The following is a 17082-nucleotide window of genomic DNA, read 5'->3' on the forward strand; positions in this document are numbered from 1 at the left end:
ACATCGCAGGAGATGATTCAGAGGACTTTGAGTATTGTGGACAGATTGAGTGAGTGATCGTGATACCAGGTAGAATTCTTATACGTAATGTACATAACCTATTAAAATCTTTTAACCCCATAAACCCTCCCAGACATAGTAAAAATTGTTGTAAAGCGCTCTTATTCGAGACGCATTATGTAGGTATCGTGCCTCTCATCCCAAAAAGCCGTTTTCATATTCATTCTTCCATTTTGTTCATACAATTTCTTTCTCCGTCTAAGCCTTTAACTTCGACACCGCTCTGTATCGGCTTGGTAGACCGACATTGCTTCGCTCCGCTGGTGGGATAGACTGGGCATATCCTCCGTAAGCTGGTAGCGAAGGCTTCTGGTGAGGAGTCATGCTTCCACTCGTTCCTGGTCTTTGGGGGATGCTTCCCCATGAATTCTGTGGCTTGTGCTGGGCGCCGTATGTCGCAGCTTGCATGAACTGCATCTGCTCTTGGATGCCGTGGGGAATCTGGTGTTGCATATGCATAGGCATGCCTGAAAGTGAAGTTTGTGATGCTGAAGCTTGCTGCATTCCGTAAGGCGAAGCCATGTAAGGGTATGAGATTGAGGATTGGGATCTTGAAGCTTGTTGCATTCCATAGATTGAACCGTTGGACATGCCGTATCCTGTCTCGGAAGGACCTGTGAGGCTAACACTCGGTGTTCCTCGTCGGGATGCCTTGGCGCGCTCTTCCTTTGCAATAACACTAATCAATCCGCCGGTGAACATGGGCTTTTTGTCCTGGAAGGGATCTGCGTAAGGATCGGCGAATGGATCCTGGGGAAGGTTTGATGCAAAGGATGGTAATCGGAGATGTGCGCCGCTGTTGTGTTGTCCTTGTGATGAACCAGGTCTCACGAGATATTGCTGCGAAGATGCGCGCAAGTTGGGGTTTGATCGCACGCCTGACAATCTAGATGCTTGATCACCTCTGGTTTTGGCCTTGAGCATGGCCAAGGGAATGTCGTCGTCATCATCACTGTCTGTGATATCCATCCAAGGACCTTTGAGTGAGGGAATCCGCGTGTGCTCTACTACTGGTTCTCCAGTGGTAGTCTTCATCATCTTTTGTCGGTAAGTAGCAAGATGCGCCTCTTGGCGTTTTCTTTGCTCGCTGGCCTTGACAGGTTTCTTGTCATCGTCGGAGTCATAGTTGATGTTGTCATCCTCATCTTCGCTCTCGCTGGCGTGTCGCTCTGATCTCTCTTGAGCCTTTTGCTTCTGGTAGGTCTCTAGCTGAGCTTGTGTCATGACGTTGCCGCCAGGGGATCCAGGGGCTGATGGCATGATGATGGGCTATACGAGAGTTGAGACTGAGAATGTGAGAGAGAAGTGGAGCTGCTGCGAAGGGAGGGGGTAGTAGCGTCGACGGTGAGAGCTGGAGAGAACGTAAGGCTACAGAAGGGTAGGTTGATGAGAATGAGTGAGAGAGTCAAGTTTAAACAAGGACAACCTCGTGGTAAATACGTATTAATAAAGATGACAGTGTGCTTTGACGACGCGCTCTTGTCCTTTTGTATGACAGGTTCTGGAACGGAGAAGTACCGGGGGGAGGGGGCCGGCAGGGGTTTCATGCCCCTGTATTAAATCAGGTACGGAGTAGTAGCCCGCTAACTAACGTCAGATAAATTATGTAATTAGGCAGGGTTTGCCGTCCAAGCAAAAGTGTCGAGTGCCCGTCTGACTTAAGCTAAGTCTGTGGGAACAGCAGGTGGCTTGACGAGACAGCGAAAGAGGCTGGCTGTCTGAATGACAGTTATCTCTATTTATGTGCATTTGCATAAATAGTCTGTGATTGAACATGCGTTGCTTGCTTGAAATGTGGCTTGTTATTTATCGCCTTTCCGCAGAGTTGGTGCTCGTCGGAAGCGCCGGGTTTCGTCTAGCGCTTGGGGCCATTGGTTTGTTTTTGCTTTTTTGCTTTCCGCTGGCTGCTATTAGATAGTGAGAGTCAGTGGCTCGGTCCATGGTAAGATTCGGCCAGACCGTTACATTGACGCCTTGAGGCTTAAGTGGCCCGTTCCTCTCTGGCTCTTTTTATCCCGGCCGGCTTCCTTCATCCCAATTCATTTTTCGCTTGGACTCGGCAGTCGAGCTAGGGTAGAGACACTTTTAGAAATACACGGTATTCTGATGTAAACAAACCGTTGATCAATATCTCTTTGCTTCAATGTTCTTGTTGCCTCTGTTGTCAAACCTCCTTTTATATTCGGCAGTTAACCCCAAACAAGACACTCAGCTTACAACATGCAGACTTGGCAACGTCTATTAAAAGGATGACACGTCTCCAGTCTAGACCGGGGCTATCCTGTCCAATACAGCCAAAGTTCCGCTGTCCCTCTCTCTCCGACTCTCCCAAAACCTCGTATACCTAAAATCGGTCCCAACTAATTTTCCGCTAATCGCCTAGTCCCCGTCTCCACTGAGCAAGGGCTGATGCTGATGACTGGTCTGGGCTGTTATTTTAAAAAGTCTGGAACGAGAAAGCAAGAAAAGCGAGAAAGTTTCTCCCCTTTTTTACCTTCTATTTATATCCACTACTACAACATTCCCATGCCCTTCCAGATCTAAACTAGGTACTTCAATCGATCTTCATCCTGTCTTTCCATTTTCAAATATTAACGGTGACATTCGCTTGTTCTTGGCCATCTTAAAATAATGTCATGTGCTGGTTCCTGAAAAAGAATTCCCCAGGCCTCCCGGAGATAATTTGCTGATCTTTGTCGAGATTTTGAACGCCCTGACCAGACTGAGTCAGTATCGATAAGCCTCCATGACGTAGTATCGTGATGCTTACCCTATGGCAGTTTATTATCAACAACTTTTGAGTAAATAGAGTACCAGAATGAAGAACGTGACATGGAAATGAAGTATCAAGTGTCTGGATTAATACATGATCCTATTATTTATCTGCGTTGTCGCCACTCTGCATAACATCCGCTCGGTCGCATTACTCATTTACCCCGTGTATTCTAGAAAGCGTTGTTTTGTGGTCGCTGCTGAGCTAAAGGCGAGGGATGTGCACTCGAGGATTGTCGAGTCGCCATATTATGCATCTTGGTAATCAGTAGCCGCCCACGAGAGATAAATGAGTTGCTGTCTATAGCCCTGTCATTTTGTCATGACAATTCCAATCCTTCTATCTAGAACTTCTCTAAGCAAATAGATAGGTCAACGTTGGGCTCGACCACAGGCTTCACACGCTGTCTGGCCACCACGTCACTGTTTCCATTTTACCTAGTAAGGTTGGTGACAGTGATGTCTTTATTAACCAGCTTCTTGATCTTATCGATAAGGATTAAATTGATGCTGACCTAAAATTCAATGTCACAGGCATTGGTTCGGGAGGTGGTGATCAAACCCCAAACCTCAAAGATGTTGACGTTGGAAAAATCGCTATTGTTCGATGTGAGTTTGTCCACGTTTGCCATGACGCCTTTACAAATGGTGGCATCCCCACTGCGTTGATTGTTTCATACTGTTCATGTTCCGGCCAAAGATCAACTGTCGCCATTTCAAGCAAGCAAGCCTCAGCATAGCCTTTTTAGGTAGAATGCCACCGAAGCACTGGATCTTGAGAAGATGTCCCAGTTTGGTGAGTACCTTTTTTCCATCGCTGAAAGGGCCCAGAAATCGTGTTATGCCTTAAGCCTCCGATCCAGGTCGGACGGGACTCGCAAAGGGTACATCGGCCTATGAGTTGCAGTTCAAATCAACTGGACAAAGGCAAGAGCGAGGACTCATCAGGGACCTTCCCTGGCTTGCTTGATGATGAAGTGCAAAACACTATTCTCCAGAGTCTTTTGACCGATGGGAGTTTCATCCGCGATAATTGAGTTTATGGGTGCAAGGTCAGTGTATGGAAGTTGAGTCCCGCCGTGACATTGAACACTATGTGATCTGCAGGCTTGTCTTACAGAGTCTCTGCGAAGAAGGGAAGAAACCCTGTACACGATATTATATTCTAGTTGAAGGACTGTTCGAGGAGCTCAACCTCTCTCAGTGGCGAATGTTTGTTATGGTCTGGTTTGTGTTCGGCTTTGCACGTTCTACCAGTCCAATTTCTGATGGCCACAAGCCTTGTGAACCTGTCAAGGTCTTTGTCGAATAGTCGCCTGGGATTTGGGCGATATTTACATTGCTGCACGTAAGGTCGAACGGTATTTTCTCACCGCTGTCCCTTCTTCCAGGCATGATCTTTTCAATATCCGTGGTGGTCCTTTTGATCTCGTCGCTGCGATTGACGTTTCCGGAGATTTCTGATGTCGAGAAGAACTTCTCCTCAGTACTCACGAGCCGAGGCCTTCCATCTTAGCAGGGTCACTCGGTAGATGAAGTGATCTCAGTCTTTATTGAATCATTCTCACTCGAACAAAGTCAGCGATACACCCAAGGTAGATCATACATATCGTAGTTGTCACACAAATAAGCCAACTCAGCAATATTCATAGCGAGGTGTATACAGTCCGCCAGTGATATCGGAGAAAAGTTCGTATGGATTGTGTGACGAGACGGTGCAAGTTGTTGGCCAGAAGATCGCAGAGTTTCGGCAAAATCTTTGCAGGGTCGCGACTGAAGTAATCCTAGTTGGAAAGCCATGTGATCTTGAAAAAGAGCGATGGATCATGGGATAGATTACGCGACTGGGCCCACCGATCCAGCGAAAAGATGGCCAGAGGAGTTATATATCTTGTCGACATGTTGAGCTGATGGGGTAATACTGTTATGAGTTATGTGATGGCGAGTCATCCAGGAAGGATGCCCTTAACAGTACACTGTTATGAGTTATAAGCAAGCCATTTATTAAACTTGGAAGAAACGACGTGACAGGAAATATATCTTGTTACTGGGAGAGAATTTTGTTGCATGAGACCCTTGCCAACGCCAGAGTATAGATCGTTCGCTTGGTCGCTTCTCGTTTGTTCTGATTGATAGGAATTTGTTCGAATTAAATAGCATATCAGGAAAGTAGTGCTAATTAAGATCATCTGACCATAGTCACATCCCTGGCCATGCCACCCCTTTCCTGCCCCTTCTGGTCAATTCCAGGGTTAACCCGCTCCGAACAGCTTCTCAAACAGATGACTATTTGGCCCCACACACTTGTGAACGCAACGCCCATGAAGATCAATACAGTGGTAAAAGTGATTTGAATCTAATGAATAATTTCGAATTATGGAAAGCGCGAGAGTAAATGCAACTGTTCAAGCCTGGGGGATGTCTTGTCAGTATGTGACACACGGATAAGGAGAAGTTCTACTTACAGATAGCTTAGCAGTTATAGTAGCATACATCGCCGGGGCTGTTGGGAACAGTGCAGCCTCCGTTGGGACATCCCTCGGAGCACAGGCGAGCTGGGTTGTAAAGGCACTTGTTGGCTTCTACTGCGTGGAAACCAGCAGCGAGCAGAACGAGAAGAGTGGTGAGTTGGAACTGCATTTTTGGAGAAGAGTAAGGCTGTGTATGATAAAGAGATTGGGATATAACTTGTTTAGAATGAGTAGTGTAGAGACGGTCAACGTCTTTTATATGAGAAATTCAACATACAAAGAAACATGCTTGGCATGTTTCGTGTCGTAATGCAACGGCTATAAGTGAAAACTTTAAACTGTAAGTTCAAGTGCCGATTCATGGAAAATTACCAGTTGTAGAGATAAACCTGTATTAGGGGTTCTTAGTCCCAGATTAGAGTTTGATGTGACAGGTCTCAACACCAAACCTGGAATTCATCCCAACCAGTCGGTTTACCTGCTAACTCAGAAAGGGCAATAAGTTAGTAGTACTAATACCAAACAAGGCTGAGTTAATCCTTTAGGAATATTCTAGTGCAACGCAAGCAGGACAACTCCAAACCTTTCTTGGTTGACAAGCACTACAGTGTCGAGAGGGCAGTCAACGTGAGAGGACGCGTGGGCCCCAAGCCTTGCTCCACTACAGAACATGGTAGATGTCTTGCTAGTCCTTCTGTTAAACGTCAAGCACTTCCACATTGAGCCTCACTCAAATTGCTTCTCCACCTTTGCTGGTAGCTTTGACTTACGACTCTCAACACACCAACCTCGCTATTGACCGCTACTCCAAGTAAATACACTGTCCTGGCAATTTTTATTCGAGTCTTCGTCAGCTTTTGACGGCATTATTCTTATTGGATATATTTACTCTTCCTGCTCCATCTTCATATGAATCGTGATAGTATCAGCGCATATAGCCCTTGCAATGGAAACATCATAAAACGGCATCCTGTTCCGAATGGAAACATCATCTCACTCGCTTATACAATCCTTGCGTTTATCCTCGGCCTGGCATCTGGTTGATATGCTTCATTATCAACATTGTGCGTCCCCCATCTCCGCCACCATCGATATCCATATGACAAGCCTTTTCTCGTAGTCCAATGGTTATTTGGAGTTTTTCTGACCTTTTTTCTCCCATGCAAGCCTACCGACGTAATTAATATAAATATTCAAAGGGTCGTATGGTTCACTTACACCTTCCGTTGTTGGTCTTTCTCCGAGTTGTAAACTTATTGCACGGACGACAATACTTTCTACTCCCCATCCAGCCGCGTAATCGCATGAAAAGAGGGCAAGAAATACAAGCGCAATGTTTCTTGCACCCTGCGACTAGACAAACAGGGTGTTCAGGCGGATAGGCTCGGCATTCGTAGCAAGCGGCATATCTCTTCTTGTAGTAGTGCCGTCTGTTGCGATGAGTATCAGGATCATAGGCCACGATTCTTCCTCTGGCGCCTTTGCAGCCTTTGTTGCCGTTACTACAGATACAGTTTGAGTCCATGTAGTCTTGGGGCATGTCTGGTGTAGATCCGAGTTGATCGACTTTGGAGAGATCTGGTTTTTCGGGGAGGAGAGGTTTTGCAAGGTAATGCATATCGCGACATGTTAATGAGAGGCAAACAAGATCGCCTTCAGAGCATTGTCTCAGAATCTCAAGTTGGACTTCTGGGGGGAATTTATGAAAGATGGTGAAGGGCTCTTCTGTCATTGAAGTTGACATGATGAGGTTAGGACTGAGGAACAGGCTGTTGGGTATAACCGGATATCAAGTGATGATGATGATGAAAGAATCGAGTCTCATGAGAATGGAAAGCGTCGGGATATTAATATGCCTTTTGTCTTTTTATATGAAATCGTCATCTTGAACCATCTCACGGCTCTCTTAGGCAGCACCGCATGGATCCCTCGCATATGGTCACGTGGCTGACATTGGCCATCTCATTGTGGAGGTTCTGCCTGATTGACTGGGTCAGCCTTCTCCAAGCCTGTTACATGTTGCACAACAGTCATCGAGATCTCCAACCTCTGGTCTTGAACATACCCAGATGTGGACCAAGTGGTACAAATAGTTTGTCATACTTTCGCAATCTTCTGCTATTCTTCTATGGATTCACGCTCATGTACTCTTGCACAGAGTCAATCTCCAACTGCATTGGATGTCAAGCTGGAAAGTAGATAAAATATTGTATTTTCTATTGGCATAATTTACAGATTATTCAAGTCTTCCTCTAACAATGCAACAATACCAGAATAAAAGTTGTGCTGGAAATCCTCATTTTGCACATCACACGCCTGTGCTTTAAACCCAACATCCAAGCATCGTCGGACTGCGCTTCCGTAAGTAGAGCTGGCCTGACATATGTCATCGACAAGGCGCTGTGCAGTCATAAAATCCGACAAAGCACTGAGTTCGCTGCTCAGTACTTCCTTTGCTGATCGGAGTGACTCAATCCTCTGACCCTTGATCAACTCAACTAGCAAAACCCCGATAGGTAATAATTTGGGTGTTGGTATCATCATGTTTCGGCCCCCGTCATTTGGACATACTTGCTCAGCTTTGAGAAAGGCCCTGCTGTAGTCAATGACATCGTCTTGTGTCTTGACAAAAATAATGTTTTTGCTTCGAGGCAGCTCGAGCATCCACGGCGTTCTGTATAAGTGAAGCACGCTTGTTGCGATAAAAACTGCGAGCTGTAGCCTTTGCCTGTATGAGAAGAAATAGCACCCATACTTGTTGTGAAGCACCTCGTAAAGAGAGATTGTCGAACAATGGGATTCTGATGCCAGCACAGCAGAGCTATAAATGCTGTATGTCTTTGTTTGTCCCACTGAATGATCCGTGATCTCCCCTAAGCATGTGGGTTTAATGGTTGATTTTGCTCCACTGCAAATATCAAGACATGGTTGGATGTCTGTTGTGGCGGGCGTTGCTGTCTCTAAAGATACAGACGACATTTTGCTGATGATTGAGGATGTATCTTTCTCGGTCACAGTACTTGTTGATGATGAGAAGCGAGACATTGAAAACCGGACAGATCTGCCCTCCTTCCCACGTTTGGGCTTAGGTGAGGCTGGCATGGCTGGAGGAAGAGATATCTGAGCTATCCTTTGTAAGTTTGGGACTACTCTTAGTAACCAACCTTCCCATTCCTGTCTGTCGACCCCGAGTAACCGGGATGTATTTTCCAATTGATTGTGGGAGAGCAATAGATCAGTCTGATGATCCTGCATAATCTCATCCTCTTCGATATAGCCTGGTTTGTCGACACCTGCCGATAATCGCATAGATACGTAATGCTCACGGCTACACTTGAGATTCGACTCAACAGCCCGATAAATACTGGCAACGACGGTGCGTAGGACATTGAGGAGCTTGACACGAGATCTCACTCTCCTCTTGGGTTCCAGTTCAATGTTCATAGTCGCTAGTGATTCCAAATTCGTTATGCCGTCCCGGATGGTTGTTAAATGCTCAGAGTATGCTGATCGGCTCAGTGCAAATGCTACACGTTTGAGCTCCTTTGCTGCGAGAGTCATATCTGACCATGATGTCTGAGGCCTTGTTAGAATTGTTATAGCACCACAAGTTAGTCACGCACCTCGCTCCCATGTCCAAGCTTATCATACATCTCATCGGTGGCTGTCTGGATGTCTCTCAAAGTCCGTTCAAAAACATCCCATGACTTCCAAAGTCTGGTCCGGATTGCCTTTTGAGTTTCTTGTTTACTCCACAATTCGCCTCCTGGATTCTCTACCATCTTGTCGATGAGTGACGGTGAAACAATACCGTCAAGTAGCTTCTCGCATACATTTTGCAACTTGACTTGTTCAGTTTCAAGATTTCTGATGAGTCTTTGTAACTCCCTCTCGTATCTTCTGTATCTCTGTATCAATGAAACACCGTTCTTATAGTGCTCCAGCGTTGAGATTATCAGAGGGATACCACCAAGAACTATCCCAGCTACTTCGAAGCCAGACATGGCTGAATGCTTACTGAGTAAGAAAAGATAGATATTGATGTTGATGAGGCTGAGAAATACCTGGTGAGAGCGGGGTATGATTGATGTGGATTGTCAGCCTGTATCAGCTACATGGATGCGTCTAAAATGCCGCAACACAGCCAATAGGCCCATGGCAATATGTCTATACATGCCTAGAGCTGACTGGGTAAGCAGGGTCTCTCCTCCCTGTCGCATCATTGGGATAATCTATTACCATGAAATCTGACTGCACAACGAAATGAGAGAAGAGAGCATTGCAGACTCTGTACGAAATTGCCTCAATGACTTCGAGGTTATACGAAAGGCGAACCTCTTAGACGCTGGTACAGCCAACCACAACGCCGCGCTTGAGATTCGCGAGGAAGAAGCTCGCTTCAAAATCTGGTCTGGGAACATTGGGGCGCACAGCGATGGACGAAGATCGCTTCAATATCGTCTAAGAGATGCGTCTCATTTGCAGAGACAAGTAATGTCTCTACTCGACGAATTATCGGAGCTCTTGGGAGACGCTTTCCTCATCATGACTGGTGAAAAGATTCCCTGGGATCACGTCCAAGATGAGGAAACCATTTCACTGGACATTGAGTCTGAGTCTGATCCTGAGTTTGGTGACATGCCTGAGACAGAGGTGGCACAAATCGCGGAAAATATCGCAGACGTTGTCAATTGTCTACTGCGACTGAGTGTCGCCATCAGAAATCCAGCTCCACACGATCGTTTCATGACATTTAGTTCCAGCGAAGCCTCACATTACGAACCTTTTGACATTCAGCACGTCAAAAACAAGTTTGGCGAGATCGCACCGTTTCTTGCTGATAGATTGGGGAAAGCCATATCACGGAGGAGAGAATACTTCAAGTATCGCGAAAGCCACCATTTGAAGCTCAAACAAGGCCTTGGCTCGGTAGAAGAGGATGGTGCAGAGAGTACTGTTGCGAGTTCTCTCCCCTTACACGCAAAAGCCGCTGGCTTTAATTTTGAAGCGATGGACGAAGATGGGGCTTCTAATTCTGGTCTCACGCAAACTTCGTTCGCATCTTCTAGAGCAGATTCAGATAAGCTCAGCGTTCCTCAGCTGCCAAAAGAAGCTGAAGATGGTCCATTTGAGTGCCCGTTTTGTTATATGATGATAACAGCCACTAGCAGGGACTCTTGGAAGTCAGTAACGGAACCACTGGAATCACTGTTGGATCGAAGTAGTAGCTAACAATTTGTAGGCGACACGTGCTTGCCGACCTCCGACCTTATGTCTGCCTTTGGGAAGACTGCACAGCATCCGGGATGGAATTCACGCGACGGTACGAGTGGATTTTGCATGAGATGCAGAACCATCGGAAAACATACAACTGCCCATGCTCCTGTGGAATGCCATTTCGAGTCAGGTCACAATGCCGAGATCATATTAACAAAGGCCACCCCAAGGCTTTTCCTCCAAGTCAACTCGACACCATGATAGATTTGAACGCAAAGCCAATGAACGAGAAGGAGAGTTCAATTTGCCCCTTGTGCCAAGAGAATCTTTCGTCTATGAAAGATTACCAACGCCATGTCGGCAGACATCAAGAGCAGCTCGCACTATTCGCTCTCCCATCACTACCAACTGACGATGATGCGCAAATAGAAGACAACGTTTCTGGACCGCACACTTATGCTTCTTTCGAAGACCTGAATGTTCCTTATGGACAAACAAAAGAGGAAATGCCTCCAGAGCCACCAGTTCCGACCAAACCTACCAGTGGCCCAATCAAGGAAATGGAAGACCTGCATGTTGAGTACTGGACCAAGTGGGTGCCACTATGCTCTGAACTTCTCAGGTCACCAACTTCAAATACCAAGAAAAGAAAGGAGGACTGCCGAAAACTGTCTGAAGATATTATAACCCATGTCTTGCTCAAGATAGATACTATCGAAACTGCCGGAATACCAGAGGCTAGAGCGCGAAGGTTAGAATTAGTCAGGGAGGTTCAAAACAAATTGACGGATCTGGACGTTGTGATAGACTCTTAATAACGGGTGGGCAGGGGCAGAAGAAGGCACTGTCGATAGATACGCTATGCAAGAATATGGCTAATGAGAAGTCATACAGATATGAAGAGGCAGTTCATGAATTGACCACATATGAACAATTTACTATATGTGTGCCGAGAAAGTAGACAAAACTATATCACTAGGATCTCTTCCACAAAACCACCATGTACAGACTCAGGTAGCATTTCGTATTTTCGTGCTCCCAATGGAGTGGATCCTGACGATATCCCACCTCCAGCCGGCTTCTCAGCCGATGGTTAGTAATTCCGCGGAACTTAGAACTACCGTGGAGCACGGAACTTGGACAGACCGACTCATGCAATCAAGAAACCCCGCAGTATAATAACTTGAACGACACCTTCTAGAACAATTGCGTTCTTTTCTGCACACAAGACATCTTTACGAACTAAATATCATGTCAAACTCTGTCGTCTACCATTACCTCGCCATTGGCAAGCTTGGCCGTGGTGAACCTATCAAGTAAGTCAACTTCTCACGAGATATGATAAGGTTGGAGGACTAATTCGTGGCTTTGTAGGCTGTTTATGAAAGATGCGGGTATCGACTTTGAGGAACGTCTTTACGCAAGAGATAATACTTGGCCTGAGACGAAGGAGAAGTTGATCAAGCAAGGACTGACTAGAAATGGTCAAGTTCCTTGCCTTGAGTACAAGGGCCATGCTATGACTGGCGTGAGTTCCATCTCCAACCTCTAAGTGCCGTGCTGACTTATGAAATGCAGCATGTCCCAATTCTGCGTTACCTATCTCGTGATCTTGGCCGATATGAAGGCCAGAGCAACGAGGACAAGTACTTGACGGACTTGGTATCAGACATCTACGTCGACTGGAGGGTATGTGTGCGTCCACCTCTGAGAATCATGCTAATCTGATATCCAGGCTCAATGGGTCAGAAACCTCAAAGAAGGCCCCCGAGCAGAGTACAAGGATACTGCTGCTCCTCAGTACTACGATCTTATCGGCAAGTACTACACCGACCGCGAGGGCCCTTTTCTTCTGGGCGACGAGATCAGCTACACCGACTTTCTCGTCTATGTCTCTATAGATAACGATACTCGAACAAAGACCATCCCAGTATGTAAACATTCTTGAACAAGTTCAAGATATGTGGCTAATAGTATCTTCATAGGAGAGCCTGCCAGAGTCGCTCGTCAAGTTCAAGGCTGCTTTCGAGGCTCGACCCAAGCTTGTCGAATACATCAAGCAGGGATGAGTCAGTCACCATATATAGTCATGTTGCTTTTAAATGAATAGAGTTTAAACTTATCAATTGTGACTCCCCGCCGACTCTCCGCACTTCTTAGGACCCCCGAATGCGATAGTTTAGATAACAGCTTGGTTGGAAAGCTAAACTGTCATCCAAGTTCTGTTGGAAAGCCATGATCGAGCGTGGCAAAGAGAATATTTGGAATCATGTTTCTTCCTTTATCTCTAGCAAATCACAAGTGTAGAAAGATGTGACGTGTCTACGCAAGATATCAATGTATGCTAAGATCGGTTCAATTTAGAGTATGCCACACCGAGAACACTGTACGTAGTTCTGCTATACTCCTACGAAAGCAAGCCATGACTAACCCCACCCTCCTCAACACAGTTATTTGCCTCAATTGTCCGAGGGAAAGTTTCGTAGTGTAGCATTGACAAGATCCTGAGGTCCTCGACAAAAAATAAGCTTGGGTTCCTTCAAAGAAGTATCGCCCTGCTTCCTCAGTAAAGCATAATCCACGCAAACAGCCACGACAGATTCGAAGAGCTCAGTGAACTCGATATTTCCCCGTGAGCACCAACCAATTATAATACCACTCCATTCACGCTCCTCGAGTTTCGTCTTGAGGCCTCCGAGATTGGAGCCATCAGCGTTCAGATTAAACCCGACATTGGTGAACCTTGAAGCTGTAGTGCTGGAAACTTTGGGTTCGGACCATTGTTCTTTGAGTCCTTCGTCTATATCGCGGCCGTGAAGGTGGCGGGAGAGTGAAATTGTGAGGATTGGGATGGTGGGTTGGTCCATGTTGGGAACGTAGACGTGGCTGCGTTGGCGTTTTGGTAGCAGGCAGATGTTGACCGAGAGAGCTCTGGATTTATGCCGGGGTCAGATGATGGTAATTGAATGACACGTTCGCTGTTTCTGGTAATATATAGGCCATGAGTAAGACGCCGAGGCCTTTCAAACGCCGACTTGACAGATCAAATTGTTAATCCATTCGAGACACCGAGAATGATCAATTGACAGTTGTCACAAACATGATTACGTGAGGCTCGACGATGACAGTAGTATTCCATGTCAAGGCGTTAGGCGTTAGGCGTGGACTCTGGACTCTTCATAAACACAGAGTCGTTCTTCTAGGCGGATCGTATGTTCTCTTGGGACTGCCGGAGACGCAACAACGTTGGGGGATCCGTCGTATCATCTATGACCAGCACACCAGTATTGCACCCAGCGGCCCAGACGCGCATAGAATCATCAATGCCAGATGAAGTAAATATGTGATGATAGCCATTGCTGGTAGAATCAGCCGTTGCCGCCGGATTCAGCGTCGCGCAATCGTTGGGGTCACGCGTGCGATACAAGAAGACCCTGGAAAAATGAAGCAAGCTCCAGAACTCAATGCGACAGAGCCTGCCTATCACGAACAAAGATCAAGTACACCAAACTTAATCGCAGCCATGTTCCCGTCCAGACATCTCCCTCCAAAGTGCATTAACAAGAACATAGCCTTTGACACATTGTTAGGGTTCTTTGGTACTCGATACCATTCAGTACGATTGCCACTATGACATGACTCTGACAAGTGGTGCAGAGCTGGAACGTTTTCTTCGATTGGGTCTAGAAAAAAAAAAAGAGTTTTTCTTCCCGTATGGGGCAATTCTTGTAATCGATTTGGAGATGACTCAAGGCTTGGGTAGATGGTGTGATACGTTTGCGGTCGTTTGCTAGCCTGTTTGCTAGCATGTTTGCTGCTTTCGGCTCGCAGCCGCAAACAGGTCCTTGAAGTTTGGCATAGACCGTTGCCATAAACAGCAATTGTGAGAGAGGGTGAGGCGATAGTACAGTAACAGTTCAGAAAAGCGCGGTGAGGCTGCGCACAAAGAGATCAAACTTGGTCGTGGGCACCAGTGCTATGAAAGGTGGATAGAATCATCAGAGCTAGTCCAGGCCAACAGGCATTCGGCTGGAGAAAAAAGATGGCGATAATGGAAACAAAAGGCAAACGGCGACTGCTTGCCAAAGGAAAGTCTAAGAAGGCTAGGTCGGGTAAGCGACGATCGGTGTCGCTGAAGCAAAACGGGCAAGAGTCAATTGAGCGCAAGTGTGAAGCATGGTCGAGATGTTGTGTAGTGTCGCAGGTGGAAGAAGCATCGAGTGTTGATGGGGAGCACCAGCTCAGGTATGACAGCGACACGAGAATAAATCGCCCATCCTTTGCGCATCCGGCTGTTGGTAGTAGAAAAGAAAAGTAGCATGAGCCATCACCCGTGGTCAGTGATGATGAGAAAAAGTTCAGAGTTCTGTCTGTTGTCTTATGGTATCTTTGAAAAGTCCCTCTCCACCGTCAATCTTAAGCGACTGGGTTTTTAGCGGCCAAACCCATCATCCATTCATTATTTTTTCGTTTGGGGTCGACGATACATGTCAACCCACGTCTGGTGATCCGGAAGTCAAGTGAAGAAGTCAAGCCAAGTCAAGTCAAGTCTCTTAGTAACCACCACGGTCACCACCGCCGTAGCCGCGGTCACCACCACCGTAGCTGCGGTCACCGCCGCCGTAACCACCACCTCGGCCACCACCGTAGCCGCCACCTCGGCCACCACCGAAGCCGCCGCCGTTACCGCCGGCAGGACGGGCGTTGGCGACGTTGACACGGATGCGACGACCGTCAAGCCTGGAGGGAAGACATGGTTAGCGATTGAATGCAGGAGATTGTAGAGGGGAAAGGAACATACTCCTGCTCGTTCAGGGCATCGACGGCAGCGTTGGCCTGCTCCTCGGTGCTGAAGGTAACGAAACCGAAACCGCGGGCACGGCCGGTCTCACGGTCGCGCATGATGATCTGTTGAATGGGTCTTAGCATTTGACAATTTGGAGGAATGTGTAGATGGTCGTACAGAGTCGGTGACCTCGCCGAACTCGCTGAAGGTCTGACGGAGAGTGTCATCGGTGGTGTTCCAGGACAGGTTTCTGCAGAGAATTCAAGTCAGCATGATTACCCCTCACTTTGGCGGCGGCGACAGGGAGAGAGAGAGAAAGGCACAGAGCCAGAGGCAGAGGGGAATGGATAGCAGGGCGATAGCAAGCAAGAAGAAAACATACCCAACGTAAAGCTTAGACATGATGGCGCGTGTTGTTGTGAATGTTCGAGAGAATGATCGAAGCGGAGTGAAGCGTCGTAGAAAATTCATGGAGGGGGAGGGGGGTTTTGTAGATGTAGGAGGAGGAAGTGGTCTGTCGACGTGTCGCAAGTTAAATACGAACAAGGCAGGTGCAGGTGCAGGCAGGTGGCAGGCAGGTGGCAAGCGGCAGAATAATGGAAAAAAGTAAAAGAGGGAGGGGAGAGCAGAGGCGATGATTCACTGAGAGGAAGAAGAGAGCGGGCAACGGCAGGTACTGATTCGATTGTAGGTCCTCAGGTCCTGCAGAGAGAGGGCACTAAAAAGTTTACTGGTTACCCCTCTTTGTCGCATGGGTGAAAAGTCAGCCAGCACCAGCTGCACTTTCCAATTTTTGCATTGCCTTTCCCTCCGCCCCTCTCTTTCCAGACTCGAAAAAGACCGCGTCATCCAATGCGAATTGAGAAATCTGATTTTTCATGTCCTTGTCTTTTGCTGCGACTGCAACTGCTCCCTTAACGTTGCACTCGATGCGGTTTCCGGTCTAGCGGTGGCGGATGATGAGATGCACTCCTAACCGTCTCGCGTTAGACAGCTCCAGCAAACTCTTTCCTACAGGTCCCTTGGTAGCCGCTTGAGCTGCAGTGTCTTGGTCCAGCGGGGTTCTCACGTTCTCAGGTTCTCTCACTGAGGATCGCCCACAGATTTTTAAGATTGGTTTTGCTTAGCCTCCACTGCTCTCCACTGTAAAGAAGGCCCTGATTTTTGTTTGCTCTTGCTCGCCGCGGGCACGTCTTCAGGCTCAGGTCAGGGTACTGCCGAGTGCCACTAACCCAATGGATCAACTCTGTATCCGGTCCCGGGATTGTTGAGGCGCCACTATTTCCAAGACTGATCTGGAGGGACGTCGATAGATACACTTTGACAGCTCCATGACCTGACAGGCTGTTCATTGCCATGCTGTATCTGTGATCAATGTCTATAATATAAATCTGCAGGGGAAGCTGGGCACAACTGACAAGTGACATCTTGGTATGTCGATCAATAACTACTTGTATGTATCAAAGCAAGAGCAAACAGACTACCTGCTGAGAGCTCCTAACCGTAGTACCGTACTCGTTGGTCCGACGGGAGGAGTGACCAACGAGTATAACCAAAGCTCAACAGTAAAAGTCAATCACAAGGCCACAAGGCTCATCCATCACTAAACTCTACATCACATGCATCATAAACACACGTCATATTTCGGTCTTCTTCTTCTACTTTGTGCAACTACCACCAGTGCAACGTTCAGGCTGAAAGTGCATCCTAATCTAATAAGTCTAAAGCATGGTCAAAGTGGCATAAGCTACACTAAGAATTTCGTCTCTTATGTTC

The 17082-nt window shown here is 47.0% G+C and overlaps 8 protein-coding genes across 8 annotated transcripts, besides 2 other annotated features; 2 read left to right on the forward strand and 6 right to left on the reverse strand.

The window, feature by feature from the left end:
* Nucleotides 1-258: 258 nt before the first annotated feature.
* FPSE_02423 (uncharacterized protein) lies at nucleotides 259-1320 on the reverse strand (the record flags this gene model as incomplete). The annotated part of the gene is made up of 1 exon (XM_009255542.1): nucleotides 259-1320. One exon carries the CDS (start codon nucleotides 1318-1320, stop codon nucleotides 259-261), a length of 1062 nt encoding a protein of 353 aa, XP_009253817.1.
* Nucleotides 1321-4778: 3458 nt separating this feature from the next.
* Nucleotides 4779-5472, reverse strand: FPSE_02422 (uncharacterized protein; the record flags this gene model as incomplete). The annotated part of the gene is made up of 4 exons (XM_009255541.1): nucleotides 4779-4808; nucleotides 5027-5188; nucleotides 5275-5289; nucleotides 5326-5472. The coding sequence occupies 4 exons, from the start codon at nucleotides 5470-5472 to the stop codon at nucleotides 4779-4781; spliced, it is 354 nt and encodes a 117-aa protein (XP_009253816.1).
* An 849-nt stretch (nucleotides 5473-6321) lies between these two features.
* Nucleotides 6322-7047, reverse strand: FPSE_02421 (uncharacterized protein; the record flags this gene model as incomplete). The annotated part of the gene is made up of 2 exons (XM_009255540.1): nucleotides 6322-6471; nucleotides 6667-7047. The coding sequence occupies 2 exons, from the start codon at nucleotides 7045-7047 to the stop codon at nucleotides 6322-6324; spliced, it is 531 nt and encodes a 176-aa protein (XP_009253815.1).
* Nucleotides 7048-7532: 485 nt separating this feature from the next.
* On the reverse strand, nucleotides 7533-9085 carry FPSE_02420 (uncharacterized protein; the record flags this gene model as incomplete). Its single annotated transcript, XM_009255539.1, has 3 exons — nucleotides 7533-8176; nucleotides 8468-8879; nucleotides 8927-9085. The coding sequence occupies 3 exons, from the start codon at nucleotides 9083-9085 to the stop codon at nucleotides 7533-7535; spliced, it is 1215 nt and encodes a 404-aa protein (XP_009253814.1).
* Nucleotides 9086-9566: 481 nt separating this feature from the next.
* FPSE_02419 (uncharacterized protein) lies at nucleotides 9567-11335 on the forward strand (the record flags this gene model as incomplete). Its single annotated transcript, XM_009255538.1, has 2 exons — nucleotides 9567-10486; nucleotides 10546-11335. The coding sequence occupies 2 exons, from the start codon at nucleotides 9567-9569 to the stop codon at nucleotides 11333-11335; spliced, it is 1710 nt and encodes a 569-aa protein (XP_009253813.1).
* Nucleotides 11336-11771: 436 nt separating this feature from the next.
* On the forward strand, nucleotides 11772-12589 carry FPSE_02418 (uncharacterized protein; the record flags this gene model as incomplete). Its single annotated transcript, XM_009255537.1, has 5 exons — nucleotides 11772-11836; nucleotides 11895-12048; nucleotides 12099-12209; nucleotides 12256-12450; nucleotides 12506-12589. 5 exons carry the CDS (start codon nucleotides 11772-11774, stop codon nucleotides 12587-12589), a joined length of 609 nt encoding a protein of 202 aa, XP_009253812.1.
* Nucleotides 12590-12979: 390 nt separating this feature from the next.
* On the reverse strand, nucleotides 12980-13387 carry FPSE_02417 (uncharacterized protein; the record flags this gene model as incomplete). Its single annotated transcript, XM_009255536.1, has 1 exon — nucleotides 12980-13387. The coding sequence occupies one exon, from the start codon at nucleotides 13385-13387 to the stop codon at nucleotides 12980-12982; it is 408 nt and encodes a 135-aa protein (XP_009253811.1).
* Nucleotides 13388-15033: 1646 nt separating this feature from the next.
* Nucleotides 15034-15071: a microsatellite.
* Nucleotides 15072-15073: 2 nt separating this feature from the next.
* FPSE_02416 (uncharacterized protein) lies at nucleotides 15074-15708 on the reverse strand (the record flags this gene model as incomplete). The annotated part of the gene is made up of 4 exons (XM_009255535.1): nucleotides 15074-15260; nucleotides 15322-15428; nucleotides 15484-15556; nucleotides 15689-15708. 4 exons carry the CDS (start codon nucleotides 15706-15708, stop codon nucleotides 15074-15076), a joined length of 387 nt encoding a protein of 128 aa, XP_009253810.1.
* Nucleotides 15089-15212: a microsatellite.
* Nucleotides 15709-17082: the final 1374 nt, after the last annotated feature.

The sequence above is a fragment of the Fusarium pseudograminearum genome, chromosome 3 (genome assembly GCF_000303195.2).
Source record: "Fusarium pseudograminearum CS3096 chromosome 3, whole genome shotgun sequence".
In the NCBI taxonomy this organism is placed as follows: Eukaryota; Fungi; Ascomycota; class Sordariomycetes; order Hypocreales; family Nectriaceae; genus Fusarium; species Fusarium pseudograminearum.